The sequence below is a fragment of the Bos grunniens genome, chromosome X (genome assembly GCF_055505025.1).
Source record: "Bos grunniens cultivar Pamir isolate PY7600 chromosome X, Bosgru_T2T1.0, whole genome shotgun sequence".
Classification (NCBI taxonomy): domain Eukaryota; kingdom Metazoa; phylum Chordata; class Mammalia; order Artiodactyla; family Bovidae; genus Bos; species Bos grunniens.
The window spans coordinates 77736977-77751006 of NC_141194.1; the positions used below are offsets into that span (position 1 = coordinate 77736977).

Below are 14030 nucleotides of genomic sequence, written 5' to 3' on the forward strand. Positions count from 1 at the left end.
GGCTGTAGGATTGTAGTTCTGCTTGCTTCTGCTATCTGTCCTCTGATTGATGAGGCTATCTAAGAGGCTTGTGTAGGCTTCCTGAAGGTAGAGATTGGTGATGAATGGAGCCAGTTCTTGTCCTTCTGGTGGGCAGGGCTGTATTCAGTAAGACTTTTAGCCACTTTTGTATTGATGGGTGGAGAAGACAATGGCACCCCACTCCAGTACTCTTGCCTGGAAAATCCCATGGACGGGGGAGCCTGGTGGGCTGCAGTCAATGGGCTCGCTAAGAGTCAGGCACGACTGAGCGACTTCACTTTCACTTTTCACTTTTATGCACTGGAGAAGGAAATGGCAAGCCACTCCAGTATTCTTGCCTGGAGAATCCCAGGGACGGGGGAGCCTGGTGGGCTGCTGTCTATGGGGTTGCACAGAGTCGGACACGACTGAAGCGACTTAACAGTAGCAGCAGCAGCTATTGATGGGTAGAGCTATGTTCCCCACCCTTTTACTTGTTTGGCCAGAGGCTTCCCAGTACTGGTGCCTACAGGCTGTTGGTGGGGCTAGTTGTAACCTCTGCAGTATCTCACACCATGAGTGCCCCCTATAATTGTTGCTGCAAGTTTATTTGCCCCCACAGTGGTCCCCAGCCCTACCGCCCCATGAAAGACCCTCCAATACCAGCCAGTATATCTGACCCAGTCTCTTATGGGGTCACTGCTTCATTTCCCCGGGTCCTGGTGCACATGGGTCCTTGTGTGTACCCTCCAAGAGTAGAGCCTGTTTCCCCCAGTCTGGTGTAATTCCTGCAGGCACACACTGCTAGCCTTCAAAGCCAGATGTTCTGGGGTTGTCTCTGCCTGTTGTCAGATCCTCATGCTGGGAAGACTGAAGTGGGTCTCAGACCTTTACTTCAGTGGGAGAACTTTTGTGGTATAATTGTTTTCCACTTTGTGAATCTTCCACATGGCAGGTATGGGATTTGATTTTATCATGATTGTGTCCCTGTTCCCGTCTCATTGTGGATTTTTCTTTGGAGGTAGGGTATCATTTTGGTACATTTCAGTGTCTTTTTGTGAATGGTTGCTTAGCAGTTAACTGTGATTCTGATGTTCTCATAAGAAGGGGTTAGCATATGTTCTTCCATTCCTCCATCTGTACACATTCTTTCTAAATTGGCAAATCTGATATGTGAATGTAATATGCACATGTGTCTGTATTTATGGGTTCACATGGATATAGAAATGTGTGTGGTATTTGTGTGTGGAGGTTTGTGCATGAATATAGGTGAGTTTACACAAGCATTGTAAAAATTGCTTTATATTAATAAAATAATGTAATTATATTGCAAGGGCTGGCACACTTTCTGCAGTGATCTGCTATGTTTTCTTTTTTTCTTTTTTTTCTCTCAGCGTATAAGAAGGAGGCCAGTAAAAGAATGATGACTACTTAAATGTTTACTCCCCTTTATTCTTTTTTGCTAAGGTAACTTTCGAGGCAAAATAGCCCATTCTTTAGCAGAAGGGTCAACAAGGATATTCCATAGAAAGTCATTCCCTATACCATTTCAGAGTGCTTCTTCTGACAGTTTTGTCTTAGATGGGTTTTTAGAGCATAGTGAGTTCTGTCTTAATCAACTATCCAGAGCTCTTACTAGACACCAGAAGATATTAGCAAGAGTTTTGGTATTTTCCCAAGTTTTCCATGTTATGCTCTATGTTTTCTCTGTTTTGAATTGAGAATCAGATGCATATTTAATACTTTTTTTTTTTTTCAGATTTTCAACTTGTCCATTGTAAGATGAAGTTATTACAAGAGTAGAAAATTAAATTTTGAAAGGATATTGTTCATAAATTAGACTCGGGTTTCCTTTTGGCTTGTGCTGTCTAGTATAGTCCTGTTAAACGTATCCTGTTTTCAATTACATTAAGAAATGATCCCTGTTTTAAAAGGAATGGTTCTGGTTTTAGGTATAACAGCTGCAGCAATGGCTGAGGCAATGAAGCTGCAGAAGATGAAGCTTATAGCCATGAACACTCTTCAGGGAAAAGGAAGCCAAAATGGAAATGAATCAGAGCCTGATGATCTTAATTCTCATACAGGTGAGTGTCTTTAGGAATCCAAGGCAGGTGGCTCTCTTTGACTTATTCTGGAATTGGAGAGAGGAGGAAAGGAGAGAATAACATGTATACTTTGATTATAAGCAGCTACTACAAAAGGAGGGGGCTTCCCTGGTGGCTCAGTGGTAAAGAACCCACGTGCCAATGCAGGAGATGTAAAAGATGTTCGATACTTGGGTCAGGGAGATCTCCTGGAGGAGGGCACAGCAACCCAATCCAGTATTTTTGCCTGCAGAATCCCATGGATAGAGGAGCCTGGCAGCCTGCTGTTAGTGTCACACAGAGTCAGACACAACTGAAGCAATTTAGCACACATGCACACAAAAAAGGAGGCTTAATCTTACCTCTAACTTGTACATTGAAATTAGAAAACTATTATAGATCAAAACCTCATTTCAGGAAACATTTAGTATCTCCATTGTTTGTTGTTGTGGGGTTAAATTCTAATTTTTATAGTGCTACCTATTGCACCCTTTGCTTACTAAATGATGCCTACTTCAGTTTCACCACAGCCTTCTTCACTTTTTTTTTTTTTTCTAAATTTAACACTGAAATGCAATACTGAGAATCTACCTTTGTTTTGAGGTGCTACGAGATGAGGCATTATCAGTAGGGGCTAAAGAAATGTGGTAGAACAAGCAGAAAGCAAAGAAAAAAGATGGGGGTGGGAAGAAAATGAGAAAAATGCCTGTGAAATGGAATGTCCTCTTCCTTCTCAGTAACTGTTTTTTTTTTTTTTTTTTTCCCATTACCCTGTAATAATTGTACCTTGACTTTGATCATAAGATCACCCTCGAGATCTCTTTAGGAAGTAGGTGGGATTATGACTATCTGTGTAACACACGTGAATGGATAAATAACTAGACAAATAAATAAAGTGTACTTTTAATAAGGAATAATAAGGGGCAACCAATAATGGTCATAGGAGCCACAAGCTTCCAATATGCTTTTTCAGTTAAATTCAATATAATTTGATAGGCAAATAGGTAGCAGCATTTTCTCTCTTCTATTAGGCTCATAAAATTTCAAGCATTTTGGGACTTTCTTTTGAAGAGAAAAGGAAAGGAGAATTAAAGAAATAAATTACTGAATCATTTCAACATAATAAACTCATGTAAAGTTGAAGTGTTCATGGGGAATTATGGAGTGGGAATTGGTCTTCAACCAGTGTTCACAATGGGGAATAAATGGAAACATGTTCATTTTTATATTGTGTAAGTTTGAAATGTACACAGTGTTGATTTGATGCATGTATATATTACATTATAATTATTAACAATAATGTTAACACCTCTATTATGTCATAATTATCATTTCTGTTTTGGTAGTGAGAACTTTTAGGATCAATTCTAATAGCAACTTTTAAATATACAATACCATATTGTTAATTCCAATCATAGTGTTGTGCATTAGATTTCTTGAAATTATCCATCTTCTATCTCTCATGTTAACTAGTTTATTTCTTACCAAATTCCTGGGAAAATGGAATTTTCAAAATTTCCATTTTGCAGATGGTGAAACAGAGGCACAGAATGTTTAAGCTTTGCTGATAATCACAAAGCTAGTAAGTGGCAGAGCTCAGTTTCAACCGTATATGGTTAAGTCCAAAGTATGTACCCTTTTCACATTCTCCTCCACTTCAATGTTGTTTTGTTAAGAGGAATTTTATTTTGTTTAACCTTGGAATAAATTTTTAAATTAATTTATTTATTTTACTTAGAAGATAATTACTTTAAAGTATTGTAGTGGTTTTTCAAATATATTGACAGGAATCAACCATGTGTGCACATGTGTCCCCCATCCTGAATCCCTCTCCCACCTCCCTCCCCATCCCATCCCTCAGGGACGTCCCAATGCACTGGCCCTGAGTGCCCTGTCTCATGCATTGAACCTGGACTGGCGATCTATTTCACATATGGTAATATATATGTTTCAGTGCTATTCTTTCAAATCATTCCACCCTCGTCTTCTCCCAAAGAGTCCAAAAGTCTGTTCTTTACATCAGTATCTCTTTTGCTATCTCACATGTAGGGTCATTGTTACCATCATTTTAATTTCATATATATGCGTTAGTATACTTTATTGGTATTTATCTTTCTGACTTACTTCACTCTGTATAATAGGTTCCAGTTTCATCTACCTCATTAGAATAGGTTCTAATGCAATCTTTTTAATACTGAGTAATATTCCATTGTGCATATGTACCACAACTTTCTTATGCATTTGTTTGCCAATGGACATCTAGGTTGCTTCCATGTTCGAGCTATTGTAAACAGAGCTGTAATGAACATTGGGATACATGTGTCTCTTTCAATTCTGGTTTCCTCAGTGTGTATGCACAGCAGTGGGATTGCGGGGTCGTATGGCAGTTCTATTTCCAGTTTTTTAAGGAATCTCCACACTGTTCTCCATAGTGGCTATACTAGTTTGCATTCCCACCAACAGTGTAAGAGGGTTCCGTTTTCTCCACATCCTCTCCAGCATTTATTGTTTGTAGACTTTTTGATAGCAGCCATTCTGACTGGGGAGAGATGGTAGCTCATAGTGGTTTTGATTTGCATTTCTCTGATAATGAGTGATGTTGAGTATGTATTCATTTGTTTGTTAGCCATCTGTATGTCTTCTTTGAAGAAATGTCTGTTTAGTTCTTTGGCCAATTTTTGATTGGGTCATTTATTTTTCTGGAACTGAGCTGCAGGAGTTGCCTATATATTTCTGAGATTAATTCTTTGTCAGTTGCTTCATTTGCTATTATTTTCTCCCATTCTGAAAGCTGTCTTTTCACCTTGCTTATAGTTTCCTTCATTGTGCAAAAGCTTTAAGTTTAATTAAGTCACATAGTTTATTTTTGCTTTTATTTCCATTACTCTAGGAGGTGGGTCATAGAGGATCCTGCTGTGATTTATGTCAGGGATTATTTTGCCTATATTTTTCTCTAGGAGTTTTATAGTTTCTGGTCTTATATTTAGATCTTTAACCCATTTTGAGTTTACTTTTCTATATGGTGTTAGACAGTGTTCTAGTTTCATTCTTTTACATGTGCTTGACCAGTTTTTGCAGCATGGATACAAAAACAAGACCCCTATATATGCTGTCTACGAGAGACCCACCTCAAAACAAGGGACACATACAGACTGAAAGTAAAGGGATGGAAAAAGATATTTCATGTAAATGACGACTAAAAGAAAGCAGGAGTAGCAATACTCCTGTCAGATAAAATAGACTTTAAAACAAAGGCTGTGAAAAGAGACAAAGAAGGACAATATATAATGATCAAAGGATCAATCCAAGAACAAGATACAAGAATTATAAATATATATGCACTCAACGTAGGAAGACTGCAATATGTAATGCAAACACTAACAAGTATGAAAGGGGAAATTAACAGTAACACAATAATAGTGGGAGACTTTAATACCCCACTCACAACTATGGATAGATCAACCAGGCAGAAAATTAGAAAGGAAACAAAAACTTTAAAAGATAAAATGGACCAGATAGACCTAATTATATATCTATAGGACATTTCACCCCTAAACAATGAATTTCACCTCTTTCTCAACTGCACAAGGAATATTCTCCAGGATAGTTCACATCCTGGGCCATAAATCTAGCCTTGGTAAATTCAAAAAACTTGAAATCATAGGAAGCATCCTTTCTGATCACAAAGTGGTAAGATTAAATGTCAACTACAGAAAAAAAATATTAAAAATACAAACATATGAAGGCTAAACAAAACTCTTTTAAATAACCAAAAAATCATAGAAGCAATAAAAAAAGAAATCAAAATATGCATAGAAACAAATGAAAATGAAAACACAACAACCAAAACCTGTGGGATTCAGTAAAAGCAGTGCTAAGGGGAAGGTTCATAGCAATACACAATTTCCTCAAGAAACAAGAGAAAAATAAAATAAATAACATAACATTACACCTAAAGCAACTAGAAAAAGAAGAAATTAAGAACCCCAAGGTTAGTAGAATGATAAAAATTGGGGCAGAAATAAATAAAAAAGAAACAGAGGAGACTATAACAAAAATCAACAAAACTGAAGCTCGTTATTTGAGAAGATAAATAAAAGAGACAAACCATTAGCCAGACTCATAAAGAAAAAAAAGGGAGAGGAACCAAATAAATAAAATTAGAAATGAAATTGGAGAAATCACAACAGACAAAACAGAAATACAATGGACCATAAGAGATTACTATGCCAATAAATTACACAACTTGAAATAAATGGACGAATTCTTAGAAAAGTTTCAGTTCAGTTCATTTCAGTCGATCAATCGTGTCCGACTCTTTGCGACCCCATGAATCACAGCACAACAGGCCTCCCTGTCCATCATCAACTCCTGGAGGTCACTCAAACTCATGTCCACTGAGTCAGTGATGCCATCCAGCCATCTCATCCTCTGTCGTCCCCTTCTCCTGCCCCCAATCCTTCCCAGCATCAGGGTCTTTCCAATGAGTCACCTTTTTGCATAAGGTGGCCAAAGTATTGAAGTTTAAGCTTCAGCATCAGTCCTTCCAATGAACACTCAAGACTGATCTTGTTTAGGATGGACTAGTTGGATCTCCTTGAAGTCCAAGGGACTCTCAAGAGTCTTCTCCAACACCACAGTTCAAAAGCATCAATTCTTCAGCACTCAGCTTTCTTCACAGTCCAACTCACACATCCATACATGACCACTGGAAAAACAATAGCCTTGACTAGACGGATATTTGTTGGCAAAGTAATATCTCTGCTTTTGAATATACTATATAGGTTGGTCATAACTTTCCTTCCAAGGAGTAAGTGTCTTTTAAATTCATGGCTGCAGTAACCATCTGCCGTGATTTTGGACTGCAAAAAAATAAAGTCAGCCACTGTTTCCACTGTTTCCCCATCTATTTCCTATGAAGTGATGGGACCAGATGCCATAATCTTAGTTTTCTGAATGTTGAGCTTTAAGCCAACTTTTTCACTCTCCTCTCTTACTTTCATCAAGAGGCGTTTTAGTTCCTCTTTACGTTCTGCCATAAGGCTGGTGTCATCTGCATATCTGAGATTATTGATATTTCTCCCAGCAATCTTGATTCCAGCTTGTGCTTCTTCCAGCCCAGTGTTTCTCATGATATACTCCGCATATAAGTTAAATAAGGAGGGTGACAATATATAGCCTTGACGTTCTCCTTTTCCTATTTGGAACCAGTCTGTTGTTCCATGTCCAGTTCTAACTGTTGCTTCCTGACCTGCATATAGGTTTCTCAAGAGGCAAGTCAGGTGGTATGGTATCCCCATCTCTTTCAGAATTTTCCACTGTTTATTGTGATCCACACAGTCAAAGGCTTTGGCATAGTCAATAAAGCAGAAATACATGTGTGTGTGTGTGTGTGTGTGTGTGTGTGTTTTCCCTAGAGCTCTCTTGCTTTTTTGATGTCCCAGCAGATATTGACAATTTGATCTCTGGTTCCTTTGCCTTTCCTAAAACCAGCTTGGACATACGGAATATCACTATTCACATACTGCTGAAGCCTGGCTTGGAGACTTTTGGGCTTTACTTTACTAGTGTGTGAGATGAGTGCAATTGTGCGGTAGTTTGGGAATTCTTTAGCATTGCCTTTCTTTGGGACTGGAATGAAAACTGAACTTTTCTAGTCCTGTGGCCACTGCTGAGTTTTCCAAATTTGCTGGCATTTTGAGTGCAGAACTTTAACAGCATCATCATTCAGGATTTAAAATAGCCACACTGGAATTCCATCATCTCCACTAGCTTTGTTCATAGTGATGCTTTCTAAAGCCCACTTGACGGCACATTCCAGGATGTCTGACTCTAGGTGAGTGATCACACAATCATGATTATCTGGGTCATGAAGCTCTTTTTTGTACAGTTCTTCTGTGTATTCTTGCCACCTCTTCTTAATGTCTTCTGCTTCTGTTAGGTCCATACCATTTCTGTCCTTTATTGAGCCCATCTTTGCATGAAATGTTCCCTTGGTATCTCTAATTTTCTTGTAGAGATCTTTAGTCTTTCACAGTCTGTTGTTTTTCTCTATTTCTTTGCCTTGATCGCTGAGGAAGGCTTTCTTATCTCTCCTTGCTATACTTTGGAACTCTGCATTCAGATGTTTATATCTTTCCTTTTCTCCTTTGCTTTTTGCTACGCTTCTTTTCACAGCTATTTGTAAGGCCTCTTCAGACAGCCATTTTGCTTTTTTGCATTTCTTTTCCATGGGGATGGTCTTGATCCCCGTCTCTTGTACAATGTCATGAACCTCCATCCATAGTTCATCAGGCATTCTGTCTATCAGATCTAGTCCCTTAAATCTATTTCTCACTGCCACTGTATAATCATAAGGGATTTGATTAAGGCCATACCTGAATGGTCTTGTGGTTTTCCCTACTTTCTTCAATTTAAGTCTGAATTTGGCAATAAGCAGTTCATGATCTGAGCCACAGTCAGCTCTCGGTCTTGTTTTTGCTGACTGTATAGAGCTTCTGCATCTTTGGCTGCAAAGAACATAATCAATTTGATTTTGGTGTTGACCATCTGGTGATGTCCATTTGTTGAGTCTTCACTTGTGTTGTTGGAAGACAGTGTTTGTTATGATCAGTGTGTTCTCTTGGCAAAAGTCTATTAGGCTTTGCCCTGCTTTATTCCATACTCCAAGGCCAAATTTGCCTGTTACCCCAGGAGTTTCTTGACTTCCTACTTTTGCATTCCAGGCCCCTATAAGGAAAAGGACATCTTTTTCAGGTGTTAGTTCTAAAAGGTCTTGTAGGTCTTCATAGAACCATTCAACTTCAGCTTCTTCTATGTTACTGGTTGGGGCATTGGCTTGGATGACTGTAATATTAAATGGTTTGCTTTGGAAACGAATAAAGATCATTCTGACATTTTTGATATTGCATACAAGTACTGCATTTCGGACTCTTTTGTTGACCATAATGGCTACTCCATTTCTTCCAAAGGATTCCTGCCCACAGTAGTAGATATAATGGTCATCTGAGTTAAATTCATCCATTCCAGTCCATTTTAGTTCGCTGATTCCTAGAATGTCAACTTTCACTCTTGCCATCTCCTGTTTGACCACTTCCAATTTGCCTTGATTCAATGACCTGACATCCCAGGTTCCTATTCAATATTGCTCTTTACAGCATCAGATGTTGCTTCTATCACCAGTCACATCCACAACTGGGTATTGCTTTTACTTTGGCACCATCCCTTCATTCTTTCTGGAGTTATTTCTCCACTGATCTCCAGTAGCATATTGGACACCTACCAAACCGGGGAGTTCCCCTTTCAGTATCCTATCGTTTTGCCTTTTCATACTGTTCATGGGGTTCTCAAGGCAAGAATACTGAAGTGGTTTGCCATTCCCTTCTCCAGTGGACCACATTCTGTCAGACCTCTCCACCATGACCCTCCCATCTTGGGTGGCCCCACATGGCATGGCTTAGTTTCATTGAGTCAGACAAGGCTGTGGTCCTTGTGATCAGATTAGCTAGTTTTCTGTGATTATGGTTTCAGTGTGTCTGCTCTCTGATGCTCTCTCGCAACACCTACCATCTTACTTGGGTTTCTCTTACCTTGGATGTGGGGTATCTCTTCATGGCTGCTCCAGCAAAGCACAGCTGCTGCTCCTTACCTTGAACGAGGGGCATCTCCTCATGGCTGCCTCTCCTCACCTTGAATATGAAATAGCTCCTCTTGGCCCTCCTGTGCCTGAACAGCCGCTGCTCCTTGGACGTGGGGTTGCTCTTCTCAGCCGCCTCCTCTGACCTCCCCTGAAAAGTATAACCTTCCAAAACTGAACCAACAAGAAATAGAAAATCTTAACAGATCCATCACAAGCCCAAATATCAAAACTGTAGTAAAAAATCTTCTACAAACAAAAGCTCAGAACCAGATGGTTTCTCAGGGGAATTCTACCAATATTTTAGAGAAGAGCTAACACCTATCCTACTCAAACTCTTCCAGAAAATTTCAGAGTAAAGTAAACTGCCAAACTCGTTCTATGATGCCACCATCACCCTAATAGGAAAACCAGACAAAGATGCTACAAAAAGAAAATAAAAGAAAACTACAGGCCAATATCACTGATGAACATAGATGCAAAAATCCTCAATAAAGTTCTAGCAAACAGAATCCAACAATATATTAAAAAGATCATACATCGTGACCAATTGGGCTTTATCCCAGGAATGCAAGGATTCATTAATATTCACAAATAAATCAATGTAATACACCACATTAACAAATTGAACGATAAAAATCATTTGATTATCTCAATAGATACAGAGAAAGCCTTTGACAAAATTCAACATCCATTTATGATAAAAATAAATAAATAAATAAATAAGCCCTGCAGAAAGCAGGCAAAGAAGGAATATACCTCAACATAATAAAAGCCATATATAATATACCCACAGCAAATTTTATCCTCAATGATGAATTATTGAAAGCATTTCTGCTAAAGTTAGGAACAAGACAAGGATGCCCACTCTCACCCCTATTATTCAACATAGTTTTGGAAATTTTATACACAGCAGTCAGAGAAGAAAAAGAAATTATATATATATATATAGTATATACACAAGAAATATATAAGCAATATATATAAACAAAAGAAAAAATATATATGTGTAGCTATAAAACACTGATGAAAGAAATCAAAGATGACACGAATAGATGGAGAAATATACCATGTTCATGCATTGGAAGAATCAATATAGTAAAAATGAGTATACTACCCAAAGCAATCTATGGATACAATGTAGTCCCTATCAAGCTACCAACAGTATTTTTCAGAAAACTAGAACAAATACTTTCACAAATTGTATGGAAATACAAAAAACTTCAAATAGTCAAAGCAATCTACAAATTGTAGATTTTTTACAGTGTGTTTGAACAAAAATATTGGATTAAACAAGCAAAATATGGTAAGAGGGAAATACATATGAAATCCATTGTAACCACAAATGAAAAACCTTCAATATATACACAAAAACTAGAGAGAAAGAAATACAAAGCATCACACTAATGAAAATCGTAATAGTTTGAAAGGAAATGACTAAAGGAAGAAGAAAATAATGGAGAAGTACCACAGTAATGACCAGAAAACAAGCAAAAAAAAAAAAGTAACTACATGCCTATCAATAGTCACTTTATAAGTCAATGGACTAATTGCTCCAATCTAAAGACATCAAGGTGGTTGATTGAATAAAACACAAAAGATCAGTCTATATGCCGCTTAAGAGACTCACTTCAGAGGTAAAGACATGCACAGAATGAAAGTGAGGTGTGGGAAGAGATATTCCATGCAAATGGAAATGAAAAGAAAGCTAAGATAGCAAGATGCATGTCAAAATGACATTAAAACAGTCTAAAACAAAAGACTAAGAATTTCATTAGTAATGATACATGTATCAATACAAGAAGAGGATATAACATTTATAAACATATGTGTACCTAATGTAGGAACACCTAAATATACAATGGAAATATTAACAGAAATAAAGGGAGAAATTAACATATTACAATAGTTGGGGACTTTAACACCCCACTAATATCAATGGGCAAATCATCCAGACATTAAATCAGTAAGTCAACGGTGGTCTTAAATGAAAAATTTGACCAATTGGGCTTAATAGATTTCTTGAGGGACAAACCAGCAGTACATGCATTCTTTTAAAGAGCACATGAAATATTATCCAGAATAGATCATGATAGATCACAAAACAATTTTCAACAAATGCTAAGAGGATAGAAATTACATCAAGCATCTTTTCTGACAAAAATGGTATAAAACATAGATCAAGTAGAGGGAGAAAATGGGAGAAAGACAAACAGGTGGAGTATAAAAAAATTTTACTAAAAATCAAATGTGCCAGTGAAGAAATCAAAAAGGAAATCAGAATATATTTGAGATAAATGAAAATGAAAGCATAAGTTTTCAAAATCTATAGGGTGTAGTAAAAACAGTTTTAAGTGGAAAGTTTATAGGCCTACTTAAAGAAAAAGAAATCTAAAAAAAAATAAAAATAAAAAAATAACCTACCACATATAGGAATTAGAAAAATAAAAAACAAACACAAAAAGAACAAAAGGAAGGAAATAATACAGATTACAGAAGAAATAAATAAAATAGAGACCAAAAAAAAAAAGAAGAAAAAACAGATTTTTGAAATGTTAAAATTGACAAGCCTTTAGACTCATTAAGGAAGAACGAGAGAACACTAACAAACAAATTAAGAAATGATGGAGGAGAAATATTACAGAGATATAGACAATAGAAAACAACAAACTTGACAACCTAGAAGAAATAATAAGTACGTAGAAGCATACAAACTTCCAAGTCTGAACAGGAAGAAACTGGAAATCTAAAATCTAAACAGACAGTTATGAAAGGTTGTTGCTGAACCATGAAAGACCCCAGCATTCTTGGCCTCTGGAGAAGAAGAATTCAATCCGGGGTCAAAGACGAGGCTTGATTGCTCAGAGTTTTTGTGTGATAGAGTTTTATTAAAGTGTAAAAGGGATAGAAAATGCTTCTGACATAGACATCAGAAGGGGGCAGAAAGAATATACCCTTACTAGTGTTAGCAATGGAGTTATATACCTTTTAATTAGTTCTTACAATTAATCAAAAGAATGTCTCAAGTTTGTGAAAATTTTACCTTTACAGCAATTTACATTTTAGGATAACAAGATTAGAATTTAATAATAGAAAGATCTTCCAGACCCACTCCCATAACATGCATTCTAAGATATCAAGATTAGTCAGAAGGTTTTCAGGAAGGAGAAACTCTCTTCCAGCCAGATACACTGTTGTTGTTTACTCCCTAGTACAGAGTGAGTTATGTAATTTATAACAAAAGACTCTGAAATGCCGTACTTGATGCAATCTCAAAAAGGACAGAATGATCTCTGTTTGTTTCCAAGGCAAACCATTCAATATCATGGTAATGCAAGTCTATGCCCAGACCAGTAACGCTAAAGAAGCTGAAGTTGAACAATTCTATGAAGACCTACAAGACCTTCTAGAATAAACACCCAAAATAGATGTCCTTTTCCTTATAGGGGACTGGAATGCAAAAGTAGGAAGTCAAGAAACACCTGGAGTAACAGGCACATTTGGCTTTGGAATAGAGAATGAAGCAGGGTAAAAGCTAATAGAATTCTGCCAAGAGAAGACACTAGTTATAGCAAACACACTCTTCCAACAACACAAGAGATGACTCTACCCATGGACATCACCAGATGGTCGACACAAAAATAAGGTTGATTATATAATTTGCGGCCAAAGATGGAGAAGCTCTATACAGTCAGCAAAATCAAGATCATGAACTCCTTACTGCCAAATGCAAACTTAAATTGAAGAAAGTGGGGAAAACCAGTAGACCATTCAGGTATGACCTAAATCAAATACCTTATGATTATACAGTGGAAGTGAGAAATAGATTTAAGGGACTAGGTCTGATAGACAGAGTGCCTGATGAACTATGGAAAACAGGTTCATGACATTGTCCAGGAGACAGGGATCAAGACCGTCCCCATGGAAAAGAAATGCAAAAAAGCAAAATGGCTGTCTGAGGATGCCTTACAAATAGCTGTGAAAAAAAAAAAAAGGAAGTGAAAAGCAAAGGAGAAAAGGAAAGATATAAGCATCTGAATGCAGAGTTCCAAAGAATAGCAAGGAGAGATAAGAAAGCCTTCCTCAGCAATCAATGCAAAGAAATAGAGAAAAACAACAGAATAGGAAAGACTAGAGATCTCTTTAAGAAAATCAGAGATACCAATGGAACATTTCATGCAAAGATGGGCTCAATAAAGGACAGAAATGGTATGGACCTAAAAGAAGCAGAAGATATTAAGAAGAGGTGGCAAGAATACACAGAAGAAGTGTACAAAAAAGATCATCATGACCCAGCTAAATACGATAGC

General features: G+C 37.3%; 1 protein-coding gene across 1 annotated transcript in view; it reads left to right on the top strand.

The window, feature by feature from the left end:
- DACH2 (dachshund family transcription factor 2) overlaps positions 1 to 14030 on the top strand; it is an 864497-nt gene that overhangs the window by 556226 nt on the left and 294241 nt on the right. The window contains exon 4 of the mRNA XM_086387136.1: positions 1953 to 2084. Within this exon, the coding sequence (XP_086243262.1) occupies positions 1953 to 2084 (132 nt within the window). The remainder of the gene's footprint in view (positions 1 to 1952; positions 2085 to 14030) is intronic.